General features: G+C 34.4%; 2 protein-coding genes across 2 annotated transcripts; one reads left to right on the top strand and one right to left on the bottom strand.

Moving 5' to 3' along the window:
• Positions 1–1,440: 1,440 nt before the first annotated feature.
• On the bottom strand, positions 1,441–2,979 carry LOC110631111 (GDSL esterase/lipase At5g03980). Its single transcript, XM_021778827.2, has 5 exons — positions 2,679–2,979; positions 2,372–2,584; positions 2,131–2,279; positions 1,760–2,039; positions 1,441–1,658 (listed from the first exon to the last, which is right to left on the bottom strand). The coding sequence occupies exons 1-5, from the start codon at positions 2,935–2,937 to the stop codon at positions 1,441–1,443; spliced, it is 1,119 nt and encodes a 372-aa protein (XP_021634519.1). The 5' UTR covers positions 2,938–2,979.
• Positions 2,980–4,903: 1,924 nt separating this feature from the next.
• Positions 4,904–16,722, top strand: LOC110630761. The gene is made up of 7 exons (XM_021778328.2): positions 4,904–5,289; positions 5,588–5,629; positions 6,347–6,429; positions 6,537–6,638; positions 6,763–6,977; positions 16,005–16,099; positions 16,175–16,722. The coding sequence occupies exons 1-7, from the start codon at positions 5,148–5,150 to the stop codon at positions 16,429–16,431; spliced, it is 936 nt and encodes a 311-aa protein (XP_021634020.1). The 5' UTR covers positions 4,904–5,147; the 3' UTR covers positions 16,432–16,722.
• Positions 16,723–17,256: the final 534 nt, after the last annotated feature.

The following is a 17,256-nucleotide window of genomic DNA, read 5'->3' as shown; positions in this document are numbered from 1 at the left end:
CAGTCCTATCAAGGGAAAAGAAGACACGGACGCATCAGGATAGCCTCAGGTTAGTTCAACTCGTCAAGACTCGCCCTATCAACTACAGAGTGAGACTCTATAGGAAGGTACCATTAACAGCTACAATCTAACAGATCCCTTTCACACTTGTAATCATAGAATTCCCCATCAATTAGCCGACAAGATTCCTTATCAATGAGCCGGCCACATTATTACTGGATTTCTAGGAAATATTATAATTAACTCCACCTTCTTACTAAGAATCACAGAGATAAAGGTACACAATTCTTACATAACTACTCCAGTGTTCTAAGCTATTCTTATACTCATTCTATTCTCCATTTTGCTGACTTGAATGTCAGAGTGGCTACCGTAAGCACCAACTACCTCACTTTCTCTTTCTTGCAGGATTGACCAATTATAGCACAACTCCATTTCGGCCACATCATCAACTTTGTTTCAGCAACATCAAAAAGTATTTGAGCCATACTCAATAGTAAACCAAATTTAAATTATTATAATAAAGTTCATGCTTAAACTTTGCATTGGAAGAACACAATAGTTGAGAAACTCAAGGGAGAAGAAACAGGGGAGGAGGAGGAGGAGGCAGAGCATTTATGTTCATTACTTCTGTACTTTGCTCATCTCTTTGCAATTGAATAATGATGATACGAATCCTTAACAGAAATGATGGTCTGCAACTTGGGATCAAAAGGCCAAATTTCCTTAATCTGCTGTAAAAATTAATAGCATTTTTCATGTGATTTATGCTTCCTGTTATGCAAATGCAAGCAAGCCTTCAAACGACAAGAGCAGGAACTAGTTTCAATAATACAGCAATTATTTTTCATTTCTATACTGGGCAGGACAGATTGGTTACTTTAAAAAATCAAAGTTGTCAAAAAAATTCTATGAAATGGGCTAACAAATATTCATATGATAATTAGAAATTCGAGACTGAGTGGAATAATTATAATTGAGAAATCAAGGATAAATCCATGAATCAATTTCAACTGATGAGTAATTGAGCCTGGTAAACCAGAAGCACCATAAAAACACTATTATGACTGACTTCTGCAGGAAACTTAAAGGCTGTTCTGTGGGTGATTTTCTTCCATTCTTTTCAAGGCTTTGCACAATGATCAGCTGATAAAATCATCACTTGAACCATTCAATACAGACATTGGTTCAGTCAAGAGGGAAACTAATGATTGTGATGCATTCTTAACTTTAAAAAAATGAGAAATTTCATGCATACTCAATGAGCTTCTCTGTTGAATTCAATCACATACTATTAATAAGATATATAACTAGTGTTTAAAATTTATTCTCAATAAATTCCCTCATCTAAACATTAAATGAAATGACAACTAGACTCCAACAATTTAATCTACTAGCTAATCATGACTAGTATGAAAAATTAAATTAATAAAAAAAAAATCAAGCAATGCATCGAAGCTTTTGGAAGATGTCGCGAATGAGCCATCGTGCCATGAAGAAATAGGCCTTTTGAGTGGAATGTACTCCATCCCAACTCATACGTTCTTCAGGTTTTGGACAAACTGGCACATTAGGAGCTCCACAAAATCTTTCAATACTAAACTCATAATCTCCTCCACTCCCACAGCAAGCCTTTTGTAATGATTTGCTGTCAAATCCTGTTTAATTGAACCGTATAAGCAGTGTTAGTTTCAATTATGTAGAGTCTATGTTAAGTGATAGAGCTAGCTCTCAATATTTACAGCAATGAAATAATCACCTAGCAATCCAGCGGCTGCCTTTTGCAAAACCCACTTGTAAGCATTGTAGTAATCCCCATATGCTAAAGTCACGTGAGGATGCTCTTCCTGCAATTCCTTAATTGCTTGTTGGAGTAGCTCATTGTGATAAATTGAGAAGTTGTTGAGTCCTTTCAAGCAGTGAAGCTCATCATATGCATTAGAATCATTGGTGCGAAATCCTGTGAGGTATATGGGCATGCATCCAATTGGAAAATTTCCAGGAATTACAACTCGAGTAGCACCAAATCCAATGACTCTCTACAAAACAACATACGAAAATTTAGTGAAAAAAAAAACAAAATCATTGAGAGAAACTAATCAGTATTTTTCTTAAAGTAAATCAACTAACTTTGACAGCATCTTTGATGGCATTAACAACATTCGGTATCATGGACTTCAACTCATCAATGGTCTTGCCTTGAAATAATGCATAATTATAATCATTGCCTCCAATTTCCCCAACCATGAACAGAGATTTTTTATGTTTCTCAATGCAATCTGTCAATTATAATAAGGATGAAACATTAATTAAGCACATTCACAGTACATAAAGCTTATAAAATTAAAGAGCTAAAGTAATTTATAGTAACCTTTAGAGTTGTGGCAAGTTGAATTGAAATGGGTAGCCATCCAGTTGAGTTGTATGGAAAGAGAAGAATTGGTAACAGGGGCAATGACTCTGTTTTGTGCAAGAAATTCCACAGGCAAAGCAGTGGATCCAGCAACTGCAAAATTCACCCCATGTGTCTTGCTGGAACTTGCATTCAGATATGCATTCAGAAGGGGAACACCAGCTGATTTTGCTGTGAAAACATAAGCCAGCACATATTAATTACCTTCAACACAAACGCACACAGAGAAACAGGAGCATGAGTGGTGAAATAGTATTTGTCTTACCAATGAAATCAATCATGAGCAAGCCATTGGAGCATCTGCCCGTTGCATTGGAGTAAAAGTTTAGGCCATAGGGAAGCCTACCAAAAACAGAAGAAGGATCCTCCAGGATCAAGTTGCCGGTGTCAGATATTGAATCCCCAAGGTTATATATCGCCTCAAACTCACAAGCCTTGAGAAGATGAGCATTAGATGCAACAGGAAGAGCAAAAAACAAGAGACAGCAGAGAAGAAAAGGAAAAAGAAGTTTGCAGGAATCCATGATTGTAGTCTGGTAGAGAGTATGCAATCTAATAACGTTGGCTTTGGGAAACTTGAGTGAAAGAAATTGGTGGAAGCATGTTGTATATATAGCTGCAGAAGATTTAATGAGCAGTCCATGTAGAGTTTGATCCTATTTGGATTTGAAGTCCTAGAGCATTGCAGAGACTAAATTATGCTAACTTTCCTTTTCTTGTTATACTCGGACTAGGATTACAAGGGAGCAAACCAAGACCACGTAGTTTGAGGAATTTACTTCCCTGTATGACAAATATTCTTATTTTAAATTATTAACGTTTAAATTCGAAAATCAAAATATTTTTTTAATTTGACAAAATCAAAATATTGAGATTAAAAATATTAAGTTTTAAAAATAGAGAAGCATAATATGTTAATTTTGACATATTTTTAAAATACTAAATAATTAACCAAAATTTTTTCCATAAGGAAACTCTCCTTGAAATATTAATAGTAATAAAATAATATATTCATAAAATTATTTTAACATAAACCTAATATACCAACAATTTAAATTTGTTTTAATTGGATATTATTAAATAGGAAACCAACGTTTAAAACTAATAATATTTTTCAAAAGGTGGGAGCAAATTTAAATTATTACATAAAAGTTTTTAAATATATTAGAAAGTAATTTGCAGGGGCAATGGAGAGACATGCGCTTCCCATTGAAAATAACATTTTAACAATTTTAGTATTATAAAATCTATACTGATGCGAACTTTACTGTTAAAAAGAGAATACGAGGTTGGTGAGTATAACAATCACTCTAATATTAAAATTAATAAATTTAAAAATAAAATGAGCATAAAGAATTGTTTAAATTTTAAAATTAATTATATAAGAGAATGCATAAAGAATTATTTAAATTTTAAAATTAATTATATAAGAGAATGCATAGTTAATTTTTATATTATAAGGAGGTAGAATTATGTAATTAATTAATTGATAATAGCAAATTTTAATAAAGAATCGAAGATAATGATGTTGAGGTTTTTTTCTCACTAATAAAACTTTACATCAATTTATCATATTTTTATTATATAATTTTATTTTGTAGTAATAAATAATGATTATGTAACATTAAAAATAAAATGTAAATAATAGGTTAGTTTGTTGGTATTTTTTATTTTTTTATTTAAAATCATGGATCAATGGGATTAATTTATTGGTACTATTTTATTTTTAATTTAAAAAATTTCAAGTTTAAATTTTAATTAAAATCAATGTTAATTTATAATATAATTTTGAAATTTAATAAAATTTACAACTTAATAAATAGTATATAATTTAGAATTTGAATTTTTATTTTATTAATAAAATAATTTTTCTGTTTAATTTTATTATTAATTAAAACTAAAAAATTAAATTATTAAAAAAATGATATTTAAAAAAATTAAATTATTATAATTTAATAAAACTTTTAATAAAAATTATTTTGTTAATAAAAGAAAATCTTTACGATCCTTTACTGCATATAGAATTTTTTGTACAATGTAATATCTCACAGGGGCAAAATTTTTAACCCTTTCCTTTCTTATCAAGTCAAGTCTAAAGAATATTTTTGTAAATTATGACTAATATTAAAAATTAAATATAATTAATATTAAAAATAATAAAAATTAAAATGTGAATTTTGTCAAAACTCCAACATTATATAAAAAATTACCTTAATATTAATTATAAAAATTTCTGATAATTTTTATATTATTATCTTCAAACTTAGAATATTATAGCCGTAATTTGGAAAAAGAAAATAAAAAAATAAAGAACCTCATTGGACCGCACGTTCTGGAAATTCTCAGGAGGGAGACTGGCGAGCGTGCTGCGCGACTTTCTTCAATTCAAGGCGTCTCTATGTTTGACTTTGCACGTGCAAGGTCAAACCCTCACTCCTAATAAAACATGCCGTGTCTGTAATACAGTCTCTACTATTTAAAAAAAATTAAAATAAAAGGTTACAAGTTACATTTGCACAGCTGCAATTACAGTACCAGCTGTAGAACACTCAAATCGAATCGATCATACACATCTCTAAGCTAACAAGAATGGAATCTACCAAAGCTTGTTATTGCTTTTAGCCCTTTTCATCTATAATCATGTTTTGGTTGGTTGGTTGGTTTGTTGGAGAGTTAAAAGGAAAAGGGAAAGAAGCTGATTGAGCAAGCTTCCTTTTTTCATTTTTTTGCAACAATGAGTGTTTCTTTGACTGTCATGACCTTTAATCTTCTTGAAGATCAGCCTGAAGATAGCCCTAATTCTTGGGAAAAGAGGAGAGATTTATGTATAAGTGTTATCACTAGTTATTCCCCTGTGATTCTTTGTACCCAACAAGGTTTGCTTTACCTTCCCTGTTCGTGTCTGATCTTGTTTCTTGTTGCTTTTTCCTTTGAATGTTTGATCTGGATGTCTCTTCATTTGTGTTTGGGAAGACGGGTTCTTCTTTTCTGCTATTTTCTTCGGATTTGCCTGGGGATTTCTTAAGGTCGATATTGGGTTAGAATTAGATTTTATTGTTTGTTTGTCTTTGGATATTTGTGTTGACTGTATTTCGATTGATGATTGATGTTAATAGTTTCTGTTGTTGTTTCTTGTTCATCATTTCTGCCCCTGATGTTGTTTTGATGATTCAGGTGTGAAATCGCAATTGGATTATCTTCAACAGGGCTTGCCAGGTAACTTTTTTTTTTTAAATAATTCCAGTCATCGTTTTTCGTACTGATAATTACAAGTTTCTTACTGCATTCTCTAGCTAGGCAAATCTGCTTCAAGGAAGACTGTGTTTATGTATTCAACTCCTGGGTTGGTGACAGGAGGTTAAGGTGCAATCAGATGTTGGTAGTGAATGCGTTTTTTGTTTTGGGATTACAATAATGATCTTGTATACCTTTTTTTCTAAATATTATCAAAATGATAATATTCATATACAACTACGATATGGAATCATTTAATTTCTCTTGGTAACCAAATGCCTTTTTCATCAGGTAGTTACTATGATTTGCGATTAGAACTTTGGGGCTGTTGGTTGCTTGATTATTATTATTATTATTATCTCAAAGCTTGCCCTCAAGGTTCCTAAGGTGTATGCTTATGGGCATTCAGAAGAACTATCAATGTTGTATAGCTCATGCCTCATCCAATAGACATAAAAAATTATCAGGGACATTTTCGCTTGTATTTTATTCTCAATGCTATGTAATATTTGAGTTTGATTACCCTATATTGCTTGATATCATTACAGAAGTTGGATTCACTTTTCCAATTATGATATTATTTGTGCATTTGTGCTTTTTGTATTGTTGTTTTTCATTATCCAAGAGGGTGCAATGTTAGAAGCACTCTCTTGCTCTTATGAATCCTGAAACTAGGTATTGCGCCTTTTTTTTTTTAAGGTTATGATCAATTTGGAATATCAAGAAAAGGATCTGAAGACACTTCAGATGAACACTGCACAATCTTCTATGACAAGGAGAAGGTATGAGATCTGTTCCTTTCTAGTCTGGTTGAGCATTCATCTTGCATTTTTAATAAGATAATCAGGAAATTTGGACTTCTTTCATGTACTTTGTTTTTTGAATGAAGGTAGAGCTGCTAGAAGGTGGAACATTTTGGTTATCAGATTCACCCTCTGTCCCTGGAAGCATGTCATGGGGTGCAGAAGTTCCATGTATTGCAACATGGGCTATATCCTTTGAAGTTATGACTATTACATTTCCAAATATTAGATCATTTATCTGCTGAGTACCCCTGCCCCCAGTTTTGTGTTTGTACATTATCTTATGATTTGTTTCTTTGACATGATGTCCACACATTCCAATTAAAAGGAGTTGAGCCGCCAGGCTTTTCATTTCAGATAGTGAATACAAATATGGATGAATTCAGTCCTCGGGCCCGTAGAAGAAGTGCTTTACTCACATGGCAACACATTGCATCCTTACCTCCAAGTTTGCCAGTTGTGTATTGTGGAGGATTTAACACGCAAAAGGAATCAACTACAGGACGTTTTCTTCTTGGGAGATCGAGGTACTTTTTGGAATATAAAAGTGGATAGAAACTTATATATGTACATATTGAGATCAACGGCATTTAAATCTCTGATGCTGTCATTGTACACTTGTCATGGTTATTGAAGATTGTCCTTGTCTAAGGCTCCATATTCATGTGTCAAGTTTGAACCCTTTTCTCAAAAATTTTGCCATTAGCATTAAACAATTAACTGAAGTAACTACATAATACTTTCTTTTCTTTTTCCAACAATGAGATGCTTGTATTTGCTAAATTCCCATGGTTAATGATGGAATTACAATCCGAACTCCATTTTCTTTTCCCATTGATTGTTGGTTTTGTTTTTAATTTTTATTTTATGCTTTTTGGTTCAGAAGAGTGGGAGTAGAAGTGGGGGAAATAATTTTAGTTCAGAAACTGGACATAGCTGTCTTGGTAATTCAAACTTCAAACTGCAGTTCTTTAGTGGTTCTCTATCTCAAGTCCTCTCTGTTTGTTACCTATCAGCAGTTTAATACCACAATAGTGCAATAGTCACCCTAGCTAGTCTCTGTAGCAGGGATAGATTGCTGTATTTATGATGTTAATTCAGACCATAGTTTTTCAAATCTAGATCCGAATCAAGAATCGAAATCATTATTACATGAATTGTGAATCAAATCGAATCGTCTAAAAATTCCAAAAATAAATTAAAAATAACATATGTTCTGAAAATAAGTAAAAAAATATATCATAATGACATTTTAATAAAAATAGAATTATGATAGCGGTTGTCGAAGCCGTCAAAAATAAACCTATTATCAATCAACAAATAAATTTGCAGATAGTGGCAATAGGGTCGAACCACAGGGATTTGACACCAAATATCTTCCTAATAATGACTAAGGCAAGTAAATAGCAAGTAATTAAAAGAGGGGGGTTTGATTTGAAGATGTACTAAAGCTAATTAACAATAGAAAGCAAATAATTTAAAGATGAGTAAATCAATAAGAGAAAAGCTTCTAGTTGAAGTATGGATCTATTTCAGATTGTTTAGAATTGATTATTGATTCTTTAACACTCCTATTTATTTCAATAAATTAGTTTAGGATGTGGAAGACACTTCTCACAATCCAAATTCCTCCTTAGTTCTAGTTTGATTAGGAAACGTTCGCTAATCAAACACTAGTTAACAAGTTGCCAAGGAACGTCCTTGGGGCTTTTAGCATCGAACAACTGTTAACTGCATTAAGACTTAGAGAAACCTAATTCTAACCTTGCCAACCGCGTGGTCAAGTTTAGATTATGCAACTTGATTAAATGTGTGTTTAAATAATCTAAGCAATTACGGACCTAAATTATTCAAACAATTGTTACTCAAGCAATTAAAAGCAATAGGCCTAAATTGATTCTAAAAGCAAAGCAACAGTTATAGAAAGATCAAATTGCATAAATATTGAAAGTAAATAGAAGTTTAACAATGGAGATTTAAATCTCTCAATTCATCACAAAACTGAATTTTCCAACTTCAACTAGAAAGGAATGAATTTAGCCACTCATGGTGGACAAAAATACAAAAGAAATAAGAAAGAAAAGGAGACAAGCTGCTGAGATGCTGATCAGAGGTTTGGATGCTGCCCTTATATAGCTGGAGAATCCCAATTCCAATTTGATTAGGGTTTTGAAATCTCAATTTGATTTGGTCTTCTTTGTAGTCTTTGATTCCTCTTTGGATTTTGTATTTGATTGAGAATGGAACTCTCTAAGTGAAGGGCGTGGCTCTTGGGACTGATCTTGTGGTGTTTGAAGTGGATTTGGACTTCTTTTCTTTGAATTTGGATTTTCTGCTCTTTTCCCTCTTCTGCTGTCAATTCCTGCTGTCAGTGTGATCGAGGCGGTGATTTGGGCAGATCGCTGCCCCGATCGCTTCCTGTGAATCAGTCCAGTTTTCAGCTTTCTGTTTCTGCTTGATTTGGGCAGTGATTTGGGAAAGTCACTGACCCAATCACTTTTCTGTCATTTTCTGCACTTTTTCTTCAGTTTTCCAATTTCTTTCTTTTCTGTAAAAACAAAGTAAAAACCATAAATTAAGCTAAAAATTGTGTAAATAAGCAATAATAAATATAATAAAAATGTGGCTAAATTATGCTTGATCAAATACCCCCACACCTAGCTTTTTGCTTGTCCTCAAGCAACAAATAACTTAGTCAATCAAGCTCCTTTTTCTTTTGAGCCTAAGTACCACTTAATCAGCCCCCCTAGACTCCTAAATTGAAGTATCACAGTATAGAGTACATGCACCAAGGTTGTTCTTCTCTTTTCCTTGTTTCCCCTTACCTATCATGGTCAAAGGAAAGGTTTTTGATTCAATCATGCTTATTCTCTTTGTATAAGCTCAATGCAACCTCTAAGAGTGACTGGCCCTTCTTTGAGCATTTTATTTTATTTTATTCAGCAGCACTTTTTTATTCTTGCCTGAAAAAGTCACTAACCTTTTTACGCGAAGGTGCATATTGGTGATACCCACCCCCAGTTACTCAGTTAGTCACTTGTTCAAGTGGCTACTAGCTCTGTTCATAGCTTATTTGGCCATAGGAACAGGTTTTATGATTTGTGCTTTTGTGCTGGTTTTTCTTTTTCTTTTCTTTTCATGACAGTTTGGGCAATTCACCTCATAAGGAGTTACACTAACTTTTTATTTGCATGTATTTATATTTTTATTTCCCTTGACCAATGCAAATTTAGAGATTCAATTCAAGAAAAGAACTTCCAAAGTGAAGGTAGCACACTATAATTGATTCAATTTAGGCTTAAAGGGGTGGAAAATCAATGGGGTCATGAGATAGGAAGCTCTTTTAACCTTGTTATCTATACTGAGTAGAGCAAAAGCTAAGTCAAAATTCTGTGTGTGTGTGTGCAAAAAGTGAAAAATGTGTGAAAAATTTTGGTGTGTGTTTATGGGGCAAAAAAATGCAAAAAGAAACAAAAAGAAAGCAAAAAGATAATGTAAACGAAAAAAAAAATATAACCTAACAGTAAATACCCCCACACCTATCCCAAACATTGTCCTCAATGGTTAAACATTTATATAAAAAATTTAAGAAGGAAAGGGAAAGGGACTTCCTGGCCTGGGGGTGATTTGGCCAGTGATTTGGGCAAATCACTCGCCAAATCACTGTCTGTCATGGTGGTGGGGCAGAAAATGGTCCACCAGCAGCTGCAGCAAGTGCTCTATATGCTGCATTCTGTCCTTGATTCTGGTGAGATGAGCCTCCACCAAATGGTCTTGAGGTGCCTTTTATGTCCTCCAAGGTCCACCCAATTGCTTCTTTGTGCTTCCTCAACACCTTTAGGAGTTTTTCCTCTTCTCCTTGGCTAAGCTGGTTAGAAATAATTACTGGAAGTGTATTTCCAGCTCCCAAGTAGGCATATTTGAGGTGTTTTGGTAAGGGCTTCAGATCTGGTGCATTTTCTGTCTGCTGGTTTGCTTGCTGTCTGCTTGCTGATGGGGGCAGATTTGGTGTTGATTTGGGCAAATCATCTGGTGATCTGGGCAAATCACTATCTGTCAAGTCTGTCTGCTCCAGTGACTTGGGCGAGACGGGGTCTGTTTGCTTAGGTGATTTGGGCAAATCACTCGCAGAAACTGCCCAAATCACTGTCTGGTCTGTGTCTTTTTTGGTGCTGGTGTTGGTGTTGTCCATTTTTTCAGATCTGCATAAATCAGCATTAAGTGAGTTATCTAGATCAAAATCAAAGATTTCTTGACTTAAATCATCAATAACATCAAGGCCATAAACAGGAGAAACATTATTGGGGAATTTCATGGTATCATAAACATTAAATTTGATAATCTCCCCTTCAAACTCCATGGTTAATGTGCCATCATGCACATCAATTTTTGTTCTAGCCGTGCTCAAGAATGGTCTTCCAAGTAGGATGTCAGAGGTGATGTTGCCCTTATCCTCCTCCATGTCAATCACATAAAAATCTGCTGGGAAGACTAGTTGGTCAACTTGTACCAACACATCTTCTAGGACTCCCTTGGGGTAAATAACCGATCGGTCGGCCAATTGGATTACTATGCTGGTGCCTTTGAGTGTACCTGCATTCAACAAGTTAAAGATGGAAAGTGGCATAACATTGATTGATGCCCCAAGGTCGCACATGGCCTTCTTTATCCCAACGTTGCCTATTTTGCATGAAACAGCGAACATTCCTCTATTCTTGCATTTGGTGGGAAGTTTCCTTTGAATGACAGCTGAGACACACTCCCCCACACTTACCTTTTCATGTTCAGCAAGTTTCCTCCTATTGGTGCATAGCTCTTTGAGAAATTTAGCATACCTTGGTATTTGTTTGATAGCATCAAGTAGAGGTATATTGATTTCCACCTTGCGGAGTGTCTCAAGTATCTCTTTCTCTTTTTCTTTTTGAAATCTTGCAAATCTTTTGGGAAAGGGGAGAGGTACCTTGAATTTTTCTGCTGGTTGCTGTTTCTGCCTTTGACTGGACTCTGCCTGATCTGTTGATTTGGGCAGATCGAATTCTGCCTTCTCTGGCGATTTGGGCAGATCACTGCTGGGCAGCTCAGTCTGCATGGCGATTGGGTCAGTGATTTGGGCAGATCGACTGCCCTGATCACTTTCTGGCAGATTCTCCTCTATGGCCTGTTTCTTCAATTTCTCAGCCTTGCTGTCTTGCAGCTCTTTTCCACTCCTCAATGTGATGGCACTAACATTTTGTCTTGGATTTATCTCAGTTTGGGAAGGTAGCTTTCCTTGTGATTCAAGCTTACTCAAGGATGAAGCCATTTGTCCCATTTGTTGCTTCTTTGCTGGTTGTTCAGGAGCTGTTTCAGTGGTGTATGTTGTTGGTTCAGCAAGTGCAACAACTTCTGGTTCAGTTGTGTCAATTTCTGAGGTTGCTGGTGTTTGGACAGCAACAAGGGATGCAATGGTGGCAGATTCAGCACTTGCTGATTTTTGGACAGCAGGTTCAGCAATTGCTGGTGTAATTGTGGAATTTTCAGTAGGTATAGCAGCAAGTATTGCAGTGTTTTGTGCACTAAATAAAGTAGCAGATGAAGCAAATTCAGCAGCTGGTTCAGCTTCAAGTGTAGTGGTGATTTGTGCAGCAGACTCAACAGCTCGGTCTGTCTCTTGGGAACCTTCGTCATCGTCCTATAGATCTTGAAGCTCTTCCTCTCTTCTTAATATGTGCGCGTTCACTGAGTTGACCGCTTGATCTACTTGCTGTTGGAGAATTTTTCTAGAAATTTCCAATTTCCTCACCATCTCTTCAAGTTCCATATTGGAGTTTTGAGGTGTTGCTTGGGCTTGATAGTTTTGGTAGTAGTTAGCCCTTGCATAGCCATAATTCGGGTGGTCCCTCCAACATGGATTGTAGATATCAAGGTAGGGATCATGTCTTGGCTGGCTATTGAATCCTCCAAAGGCATGTGCTTGCTGGTAATCCTCATAAAGTGTAGGACATGGATCAGTTGGGTGTCCTACATATGTGCAAATCTCACATGGTCTGATTCGCTGAAGTTGTTGAACTTGTCGAGCTTGACCTATACCATAATTTCTCACAATAGAGGTTAGTTCAGAAATTTGAGAAGAGAGAAAAGACATACTTACCGTAGCCATGCTTGTAAGGTCTTGGCAGTGCGTTCAATTTCTGGATAGTAAAGAAGAACTTCTTTACGATCAGCCCTGGTCATAAAAGGAAAATACGTTAGTTAGATCAAATCCTCGGCAACGGCGCCAATTTTTGATAGCGGTTGTCGAAGCCGTAAAAAATAAACCTATTATCAATCAACAAATAAATTTGCAGATAGTGGCAATAGGATCGAACCACAGGGATTTGACACCAAATATCTTCCTAATAATGACTAAGGCAAGTAAATAGCAAGTAATTAAAAGAGGGGGGTTTGATTTGAAGATGCACTAAAGCTAATTAACAATAGAAAGCAAATAATTTAAAGATGAGTAAATCAATAGGAGAAAAGCTTCTAGTTGAAGTATGGATCTATTTCAGATTGTTTAGAATTGATCATTGATTCTTTAACACTCCTATTTATTTCAATAAATTAGTTTAGGATGTGGAAGACGCTTCTCACAATCCAAATTCCTCCTTAGTTCTAGTTTGATTAGGAAACGTTCGCTAATCAAACACTAGTTAACAAGTTGCCAAGGAACGTCCTTGGGGCTTTTAGCATCGAACAACTGTTAACTGTATTAAGACTTAGAGAAACCTAATTCTAACCTTGCCAACCGCGTGGTCAAGTTTAGATTATGCAACTTGATTAAATGTGTGTTTAAATAATCTAAGCAATTACGGACCTAAATTATTCAAACAATTTTTACTCAAGCAATTAAAAGCAATAGGCCTAAATTGATTCTAAAAGCAAAGCAACAGTTATAGAAAGATCAAATTGCATAAATATTGAAAATAAATAGAAGTTTAACAATGGAGATTTAAATCTCCCAATTCATCACAAAACTGAATTTTCCAACTTCAACTAGAAAGGAATGAATTTAGCCACTCATGGTGGACAAAAATACAAAAGAAAGAAGAAAGAAAAGAAGGAGACAAGCTGCTGTATTTTTCTGCAGAATTGTTGAAGATGAGATGCTGATCAGAGGTTTGGATGCTGCCCTTATATAGCTGGAGAATCCCAATTCCAATTTGATTAGGGTTTTGAAATTTCAATTTGATTTGGTCTTCTTTGTAGTCTTTGATTCCTCTTTGGATTTTGTATTTGATTGATAATGGAACTCTCTAAGTGAAGGGCGTGGCTCTTGGGACTAATCTTGTGGTGTTTGAAGTGGATTTGGACTTCTTTTCTTTGAATTTGGATTTTCTGCTCTTTTCCCGCTTCTGCTCCGATCGCTTCCTGTGAATCAGTCCAGTTTTCAGCTTTCTGTTTCTGCTTCATTTGGGCAGTGATTTGGGCAAATCACTGACCCAATCACTTTTCTGTCATTTTCTGCACTTTTTATTCAGTTTTCCAATTTTTTTCTTTTCTGTAAAAACAAAGTAAAAACCATAAATTAAGCTAAAAATTGTGTAAATAAGCAATAATAAATGTAATAAAAATGTGGCTAAATTATGTTTGATCAAATTACCATTTATATAATTAGAAATATTCTTCATAAGAGAATAAGATGTATGTATTATATTATATAGTCTTATGTTATAAATTATGAACTTTAGAATTGCAAACAATAGTTATCATTAATCATATACTGAAATTCTCATTTAAATTTGATCAAATAATTAAATAGTGAAAAGATAACATATTATAATATTATTAATATAAATTATCATAACTTGATAACTATAATTAGTTAAGTAAATTAAGTAATTTACTAAAAAGAAAAAGAAAGAAGAGGGAGATATAGTTGATTGAAGAAAAATAGCTAAGGAAAGATTTTATATACGCTTTTTTATAGCAAAAATTAATAAGATCTTAAATTTTGAAAATATAAAATCTAACAAACTCTTAATAAATAATTAATTAGATCAGGTGAAAATTCAGTCGGTTCATATTGATTCATTGATTTAGATTGAGCCACAATTCATGTAACCTGTATATTTGGATTTTTAAGATGTAGAATCGAATCGAGAATTGTAAGATTCATGTACATTTGAGATTCACCCCATAGATTCGAATTGTAAGATTTTAACAACAGTGATTTAGACCAATCCTTCCTCTCTCATGGGAAAACTGAAAGCAGGAAAAGTGCTTGATTTACAAGAGCAAACAAACTTCAATTATTATATATATATAATTGATAATTTTATCTCACTCCTTTTAGTAATTGAATGTTGCTTAGAAAGGCTGATGGCCATATGGTTTATGTTCGTCACTAGGTCATGAAATTCGGAAAACTACTATGAATCAACTCTTTGTTCCTAATGAAGCTGAAACAGAAAGGAAATTTGTGATTTTTGTATATGAAAATCTTTAGTATTTTGAGATATGATATTACTGTGGGCAAACAATAGGGATCTTCTGTTTTATTGACTTGTTTCTTTTCCAAAAATCAGAATTTGGCTTGGGTTGTGAATGTTTTGGTTGGAAAGCCCTAGATTGGGAGCTATTGTTGGTTTCAGAAGGCTTATAGGATGTAATTGAATGGTACAAGTACTATTGTCAACTTTGTAAAATGAAAGGAGGGTTTTATTTGGGGGGCGGGGTGGGGGGGGGGGGGGGGGGGGTGTGGTTGAGTTGCTGTTGTTTTGATGTTGTCTTTCCATTGAGCATTGGGCAAGGGAAGATTGGCTTATGGTGAAATCAACTTTACTTGGAAGACAAATCTTCCAAGGCATTTCTTTGGAAAGTAGCAGTGCGAGGATTCTAGCTTTTAATTGGTAATCTCCAGAAGAGAAGAAAGATCATAGACCTCAAGACAGTTATGAGAGTTGGCTTGCTCATGTAAATGTGAATAGTTACTACTTGGGAATTTGCATAGAAAAGGAAGTGTGCTTGGAGGTGTACCTATGCTTGTATATGGGAAAATAATGCGTGACCTTGACCCTCCTGACATTTTTCTTATTTAGGTTGTGTGAAGAGCAGAAAGATTAGGACATTGGAAGGAGAGAAGGGCTTGCTTCATATTCTTGGATAGATGGACAGCAAACAGTAATTTTTGGATACATGAATATTCTTCACTTCTAAGATTCATTGTCTTGCAAAAAATTTGCTTTTATGTGGTTGTCACCCTCATGTTAGTACACATCTTTTCATCTACTTAATCAGAACAAAGAAAATGTAAATAAAAATAAAATTGATGTTGAAGAGCTCCAACTTGAGGGCAGGCATTGCCAAATCTAAATAAAAAACAATGCTCCAAATGCAAAGAAAGTCATTTTGCTTTATCTTGTAAAATGCTGAAAGTTTTTCCCCTTTCTCCTAGAAACAACTGAGTGATTGCTCGATTGTTCTGAGTTTTAAATCTAAATGAAAAATGGTTTTCCCTGCTGAATGTGAATGCTGCCTCTCTGAATTTTGTTCCAGAGAGTGATTATACGTGTTCCTTTTCCCTTCTCCTTCAGAGAGCACGGTGTGGTGGGTGACATGAGGGACGTGTGGCCCAATGCCCGATTGAGGAAAAATGCTTCCCTCATTCACACTTATCATGGATTCAAAGGTAGTATCTTGCCATTTCTGTTTAGCTCTCATAGCATGATATAACTATTCTCACTCTGCTATCTGTTGCTGTCAGGTGACAAGCAAGGAGCTCTTGAATTCCTCAAGTTGATCTTGAGAGCACTCTGCCTCTGCTGGGACCGCCAAACTCAGGATTTACACGTAGATTGGATTCTTTTTAGAGGTAGATCTCTGATTCCTGGTATGTGTGAAGTGGTGAATGATAATATTGACGGTTATTATCCTTCCTCACACTATCCAATATTTGCCGAGTTTATGCTTCCTCGCACTGTGAGAATGCTTGAACTGCCCCCAAGTCAAGAAGATAACTAAACTAAATTTACTCCTGATTTGGGGCTGACCCATTTGCCTCTTCTTCCTGTCTGTTCTTTAGTATTCAAACAGTTAAGATCATTCATTGATTGTTGCGAGTATTTAGGCAGCTATTTCAAGCACAATGTTTGATCTGTCTATCGAACAATTTTCAAGTGAATGTGTTTTGGTTCTGCTTGTAATCTATAGCTGTGTAATCTTATCTGCCTACTTCCCCTTGAGAAATTATGGAGGGGAAGATAAGTTATTTATGAAGTTTTATTGCATGGCAACATTAAATTTGAGTTGGCTCTTTTCCCATTCCATTAGAAAAACATGTTATTTGTATATGCCTGTTTATTTCGTGGAAAATATTTTTTCAGAATTTTTTTTTTTGTATGTTTAGAGCATTTAGGTAATTTGGTTAATAGTAAGTATTTTACTTATACATGGAAAAATTAAATATTTTTTTAAAAACAATTTTTTAAAAACAATTTTTTAAAAGAATAATTAAGATTTAACCTCTCCAAAACATGTTATAATAACAGAACTTCGGCAGCTGCTCATAGACATGTCCACTGTTTAGTTTAAGACTTGGAACCGGAATCTTAAATTAGGGAGGGCAGATACGATTTTTCCTCTGAATCTGAATGGAAATTAAATTTGAACTGAATAGTTTGAATCGGCAGTCCAATTTGAGCTTGATTTGATTTTTTATTTTTAAAATAAATATGTTTGAACAAGTTAAATTATTTAGTTAAATTATTAAATAATTAAATTTAAATTTTATTTTTAACTTGTAAAAAATATTTTTTACACTTAAATGTAATATTGTTATTTTTATAT

Source organism: Manihot esculenta, chromosome 14 (genome assembly GCF_001659605.2).
Source record: "Manihot esculenta cultivar AM560-2 chromosome 14, M.esculenta_v8, whole genome shotgun sequence".
In the NCBI taxonomy this organism is placed as follows: Eukaryota; Viridiplantae; Streptophyta; class Magnoliopsida; order Malpighiales; family Euphorbiaceae; genus Manihot; species Manihot esculenta.
Note: the sequence above shows the minus strand (reverse complement) of the source record. Positions and strands in the feature narration are given on the sequence as shown.

Bases quoted from the DNA above. Each gene is read 5' to 3' on its own strand.
- LOC110631111 (XM_021778827.2), bottom strand. From the start codon at position 2,937: ATGGATTCCTGCAAACTTCTTTTTCCTTTTCTTCTCTGCTGTCTCTTG. The intron at 2,585-2,678 runs GTAAGACAAATA...ATGTTTTCACAG, and splicing joins GCTCATGATTGATTTCATTG to CAAAATCAGCTGGTGTTCCC. The intron at 1,659-1,759 runs GTGATTATTTCA...TCAATTAAACAG, and splicing joins GGCAGCCGCTGGATTGCTAG to GATTTGACAGCAAATCATTA.
- LOC110630761 (XM_021778328.2), top strand. From the start codon at position 5,148: ATGAGTGTTTCTTTGACTGTCATGACCTTTAATCTTCTTGAAGATCAG. The intron at 5,630-6,346 runs GTAACTTTTTTT...TTTTTTTTTAAG, and splicing joins TCTTCAACAGGGCTTGCCAG to GTTATGATCAATTTGGAATA. The intron at 6,430-6,536 runs GTATGAGATCTG...TTTTGAATGAAG, and splicing joins TCTTCTATGACAAGGAGAAG to GTAGAGCTGCTAGAAGGTGG.